At 39.3% G+C, this 6,421-nt stretch overlaps 1 protein-coding gene across 6 annotated transcripts in view; it reads left to right on the top strand.

Moving 5' to 3' along the window:
* Xkr9 (XK related 9) overlaps nt 1–6,071 on the top strand; it is a 30,108-nt gene extending 24,037 nt beyond the window's left edge. For all 6 annotated transcript variants that reach the window (XM_050142126.1, XM_050142127.1, XM_050142129.1 and 3 more), the window contains one exon: nt 4,128–6,071. In XM_050142126.1, coding sequence (XP_049998083.1) covers nt 4,128–4,756 — 629 coding nt within the window. In that variant the 3' untranslated portion in view covers nt 4,757–6,071. The remainder of the gene's footprint in view (nt 1–4,127) is intronic.
* The last annotated feature ends 350 nt before the right edge of the window (nt 6,072–6,421 follow it).

Raw genomic sequence — 6,421 nt, 5'->3', positions numbered from 1 at the left:
GGTTCCAGGTGTGGCAAGGGGAACTGAGAGTCTCCAGTCAGGAGCCATCTGCAGGGGACATGAGCCTTGGAAGCCCTGAGGGTGGATGTGGCTAGTGGTGGTCACGAGCCCACGCACTTTACCATCCAGGGTCTCACTTGGTCTTTAGAGCTGTGTGGTTGGTTTCTCAGCCCAGGACCGGAGAAGGAGCTCTACCAGAGAGTGGGAACCACTGGAGCTGGAAGGTTCCTCAGAGCTTGACTTATTTACCATTGGGCCGTCTCTTTAAATCTCAGAATACTGAGGTTGGTACTTTTGGTCCCTATTTCACAGGGGTTAGAATTAAGAGATAATTAACCAGAAGGGACAGGTGACAGCTAGAGGTTAAAAGGGGCTGGAAAAAACAAATAGGCTAAGGTCTGTCACTCTTTGGTTGCTGATGGTGCCTATCACAAGCCTGGGTCACAAAGAGATTAATTTGGATTATAGTGTTTAGAATGCTAATAAAGGAAGGTGGATTAAATAAAATTTCTGGTTCCAAAAAAAAAAAAAAAGAAAGAAAATTACAGACCAATCTCGCTCATGAACATAGATGCAAAAATTCTCAATAAAATTCTGGGAAACCAAATTCAAGAACACATCAAAAAATTATCCATTACAATCAAGTAGGCTTCATCCCAGAGATGCAAGGCTGGTTCAACATACGAAAATCTATCAATGTAATCCATAATATAAATAAACTGAAAGAAAAAAAAACACATGATCATTTCATTAGATGCTGAAAAAGCATTTGACAAAATTTAAGACCCATTTATGATAAAGGTCTTGGAGAAATTAGGGATACAAGGATCATACCTAAATATAATAAAAGCAATATATAGCAAGCCAACAGCTAATATCAAATTAAATGGAGAGACACTCAGAGCCATTCCACTAAAATCAGGAACAAGACAAGGCTGTCCACTCTCACCATATCTCTTCAACATAGTGCTTGAAGTTCTAGCAATAGCAATAAGACAACATATGGAGATCAAGGGGATTCAAGTCAGAAAGGAAGAAGTCAAACTTTCATTATTTGCAGTTGATATGATAGTGTACATTAGTGACCCCCAAAACTCTACCAAAAAACTCCTACAGCTGATAAATACCTTCAGTGATATGGCAGGTTACAAGATCAACTCAAAAAGAAAAAATCAGTAGTCCTCCTAGACACAAAGGATAGAGAAGCAGAGAGGGAAATCAGAGAAACTTCACCTTTTACCATAGCCACAAATAGCATAAAGTATCTTGGGGTAACTCTAACCAAGGAAGTAAAAGATCTATTTGACAAAAACTTTAAGGCTTTGAAGAAAGAAATTGAAGAGAACACTAGAAAATGGAAGAATCTCCCATGCTCTTGGGTTGGGAGGATCAACATAGTAAAAATGGCAATTCTACCAAAGACATATAGAATAAAACATACAGCTCTTAGAAGAGTCTTTTCAGAGAATTTTTTTTTGAGACAGGGGTTCTCTGTACCTTTGACCTTTGGAGCCTGTCCTGGAATTAGCTCTTGTAGACCAGGCTGGCCTTGAACTCACAGAGATCTGCCTGCCTCTGCCTCCCAATTGCTGGGATTAAAAGCATGCACCAGCACCACTGGGCTTTTCAGAGAAATTTTAATGATGTAGAAAATATTTATGTGATCAAATTTAATCAAAAACTGTTTATAAGGTTTTTAGTCAGCATATTCTCTTTTACAACTAGACAGGTAGACCAGTGGAACAGAATGGACGGTCTGTGGCCGTGGCTGCCTGATTGTGGACAAAGTTTTCTAAAACATGCTATGGTGTTGGCTTGGCCTAATAGTGCTCCCCAAAGAACCACAGCTATCTAAAAACAACCCCAATATCAGGTATGAGGAACCCTCTTTCCAAGTTGCTGGTCTGGGGAGTCTTGGTTATTGCTGTTGACCTTGTTTGCCTCCCAGAGGTAGAAGTTAAGGTACTATTTCTGAAGGCAGCAGGCACTTTCAACAAAAGACCAGGAATTCCAGGCTGGATCTGACTTGAAAGTGCCCCCAATCCCCCACCAAGAACTAGTTTTCGTAGCTCTGAACTTGTTATGCAAGCTTCCAAGGGAGGGAAGCAGCCAATAATCCTGCCCAGCTGTAACACTATGAACCACGACAGCCAGGATGGCATGACAATCCTAAGGTCTCTAAGGCCACCTCAGTGGGAGGAAAAACATGCATTTTCTACCAAGCCCAGGACTAGTGAGGTCAAGGAGAACTTGCCGCTGCCACTTTACTAAGCCATCATAATTCCTAACAGTATTTTAAATACTTGTCCTTGTACCCATATATAGCTCTCATTCCTCATCAAAGACACTTCTCTTTAGAATAGAGAATAGAATCAGTAGATAAGAGGCTGTTATAGAAAGTCACAACCCTGTTATAGAACAAGTGATTGTGAGATGCCCGGCCCAGCGGATGCATCTACAACACAACTCCCACACCCAAGGCTCAGGGGACATTGCAGAAGCACGGGCAGGTTCTTCTAAGAACCAGAGGTCCAGGAAGTCTGCCGTGAGATATGTTTCCTAGAAATGACGTCAAGGGAGGTCTCACCCACGGTACCTCAACAATATGGCTCCCTAAACAAAGCCTGAAGAAGTATAACAGCAGTAGATATACTAGCACGGAAGGGAGCTCTCATAGGGCCCCACCCATAGCAAGAAACTAAGGAATTCTGGGACTGGGGTTGCAGATCAGTGGCCAGGGGACCTGGAGAAAGTGACTGCTGATTTTTTTTTAAAGGTTTGTAGAACTTTTAAAGCTATGTGCATGTGTTAATTTGGAAACTAAAGCCAGGCATGGTGGTGCACACTTGTGATCCCAGCAACTCAGAAGCCTGAGGCAGGCAGATTAATGCTGAGTTCAAAACTGCCCTGGGCTACACAGTGATGTTTCACAAAAAACAAAAACAAACAAATAAAACAAACAAAGAAATTGCTCAAATACAAAAACATACACTTGGCCTGGAAAGAGGGGTCAGCAGATAGGAACACTTACTGCTCTCGCACAGGACCAGGTTCAGGTTTCAGAAGCCAGACGATGACTCCCAGTTATCTCTAACTCTAGTTCCAGGAGATCCAATGCCTTCTTCTGGCCTCCATGGGCATCAGGCACATGCAGGTAAAACACCTGTAGACGAAAGATTTTTTTAAAAATTTTAAAATGTCACTGGAAAGTTTAGAGGAAAGTGATATTTTAATTAAACAGGAGGAGAAAATGAATACAGATTCGTTGTGTTTTGTGCCAAAATCAAGAGAGGAGACTATGTGCTTCTAAGACCCTGTCCATCCTCGTCCTCAGCAAGAAAGACACCATTGGCAAGCTGGCTAGGCACATGCAGCCCCTGGGTGTGACTCAAAGCCATTCCGACCCTCTGACTACTTCATTCTGATTTTCTCAAATATTTGCTTCTGCTTTGAAAACATCCTCTGCTTTGGCAATGGGGTTGGAAATGGTTTGCGTTTCCAGAACAATGATGAACTTCTTCTTTGGCTGATTGCTGGGAGAAATTAGGTAAAGATGTCAAACCTATAGAACTTAGTGAATTTCAGAGGACATTTGTTCATGTGACTATGGATCGGTAGGTTATGAAAAATGATTTTTGTTGATGATGCATACTTACATTAAATTTTATGTTCAACTGTCTCATACCCCATTAAGCAATCTCTCAGTGAATTAGGTATGTGTACAAGGTTAGAGCCAAAGAGTGTAGAAAATGGTAGGCTTAATTGTAGTGTTTAGCAAAGGTTTTATTTACCGAATCTATTCAAGATTATTCTAAAGCAGTATGATATAGTTCATTAACATATTAACTTTCAGACAGTTTTAGTTTCAAATCTCAGTTCTGTGAGTTTATAGTTGCATGTTAAGAATCGAGTAGTAAATTTCTTCAAACCTTGACTCCCCTAATGCTATGTGGAGGGATCAACATCTACCTCCAGTGAATTAGATACACCAACTGCCTGATGTGTTGGCGTGTCTACACTGCCAAAGCGTGCATGGTACAAGCTAATTTACTGTTGTTATTACTGTTCTTACTGATACTACTGTTACCATTCATAGGCCAATCTGTCTTTTGTGTTTTCCTTTGCAGATGCGGTCATCATGGCTTCCTGCTGTGCTATTTCTTGGTCAACAGTCGATTATCAAATAGCTTTAAGAAAATCATTACCTGATAAAAATCACCTCCGTGGACTCTGGCCCAAGCTCACATACCTCTTCTATAAGCTGTTTACCTTGCTGTCGTGGATGCTGAGTGTGGTGCTTCTGCTCTTCGTGGATGTGAAGGGTGCTTTGCTCCTGCTGTCATTTCTTTGGATCGTAGGTTTCATTTGGGCGTTTATAAAGCAAACTCAGTTTTGTAATTCTCTACATATGGAATTCTTATATAGGACTGTTGTTGGATTCATCCTCGTGTTTACGTTTTTTAATATCAAGGGACAGAATACCAAATGTCCGATGTCTTGCTATTATACTGTAAGGGTGCTAGGCACCCTGGGCATCTTGACTGTGTTTTGGGTTTATCCTCTCTCTATTTTTAATTCAGACTATTTTATCCCTATCAGCGCCGTCATAGTTCTCGCTCTTTTCCTTGGGATTATTTTTCTTGCTGTTTATTATGGGGTTTTCCACCCAAACAGATATGTAAAAACACAGCATGACGAAACTGATGGAAAAGCAGCCCAGGGAGATGGTAGAATGAGATATTTTCTAATGGACTAAGTTATGAATCTATGAGAAATGTTTTATTTTTGCTTCATTAACTAGTAAAGAAAACATCTGCTATATGTTTGTGTTGTTTGTTATGTTTGCCACCTTCGACTTTAAGTGAGTTATGGTACATGGTAAGTGAGAGCATAATAATATTTTCTTATTTAAAATATTTCTTCTTTATGCTGCTGAGGATTAAGCCCAGAGCCTTGTACACGCTACACTAGTATTTCACCACTGAGTCACACCCCCAGCCATTTCAATGGTTTCTAAAGTCCTGAGTATTGTGGTACTTCCTTTCTGTCTGATAATGTATGTACATACATTCAGACAAATATTCATACATATGCAGAAATAAAAAAATCTTTAAAATGGTTTCTTTATTCATTCCTGGCGACATAATGTTTGTGTATAACCTATATACTTTTGTATCATTTTCATGGTCTATGTTCATTGGTGATAAGTTTCTTTCTTTCTTTCTTTCTTTCTTTCTTTCTTTCTTTCTTTCTTTCTTTCTTTCTTTTTTCCTTCCTTCCTTCCTTCCTTCCTTCCTTCCTTCCTTCCTTCCTTCCTTCCTTCTGTTTTTCGAGACAGGGTTTCTTTGTAGCTTTGGAGCCTATCCTGAAACTAGCTCTTTTTTATCCCTCTATCTGATAATGTTTTTATTTTTTCCTTCATTCTTGTACATTCATACACACACACATAACGCACACACATACATACACATATATGTTATCCCTGTGGATATTATCTTACGCATCTCTGAATCATATATAGAAAACATATTTATAAGCTCTCTCTCTGCATAACCTAGACTGGCTTTGAACTCATGATCCCCCTGCTTAGCTTGTGGGTGCTGGGATTGCCGTTGCCTACTGTCAAGCCTAAATTGTGTGTGATTTTCTTTTCTTTCTTTAGAAAAAAATTTCCAGATACAGAATTTTGGATTGGTAGGATATTTTTCACCTTTAAGCACTTATTTCATTAGTAAGTAATAATACCACTCTTTTCTGGCCTCCATGTTTTCTGGGAAGACTTGGTGATCATTCAAATCGCATTCCTCTGTGTAATGTGTTGTCATTTGTTGATACTTTCTGAGGTTGTTTTTACCATTGCTCTTGTTCTGTACTCTCCTGACCATTGTGTCAGTGAGGGTGGTTTGTTCTGCACTAGTACGACAGCCGTGCCAATGAGCGTGGTTTCTTCCTTATATGGATCTCAGCCTGCTTTCTTCAAGTTTCTAGAAAATGTACATTTTAGTTTTTACCAAATTAGCAAGCCTCTGGCTATTATTTCCATTTTTCTTTGTTTCTGAACTCTGTTACAAGTTATGCTAGCATTATTATTAGTATCCTACACATCTATGAAGCTTATTTTTCCCAATTTCTTTCTTTGTTCCTCTGATTGGATTGTCTATAGTTTATTAACATTTTTTCTTCCTTCAATTTTCTGTTGAGTTGATTCCATTAATTAAAATTCATATATTGCATTGCTATGTTCTGGGATCCTCATGACTTCTGAATGCTAACATTTTATATAATTTTATTCACCATAAGCATATTTTCCTTATTATCTTTGATTGTGATTCCAATAGCTGCTTTGTAATTTTTACATGGTAATTCTAATATTCAGGTTATTCTGGGATTAGTCTCCATTTGTTGCAGTTCTCCTTGGGTC

The sequence above is a fragment of the Alexandromys fortis genome, unplaced genomic scaffold, assembly GCF_014885135.2.
Source record: "Alexandromys fortis isolate MF-2015 unplaced genomic scaffold, M_Fortis_MF-2015_v1.1 scaffold_41, whole genome shotgun sequence".
NCBI classification, from domain to species: Eukaryota; Metazoa; Chordata; class Mammalia; order Rodentia; family Cricetidae; genus Alexandromys; species Alexandromys fortis.
The sequence above is the reverse complement of the archived record's forward strand: the minus strand, read 5'-3'. Positions and strand labels throughout refer to the sequence as shown.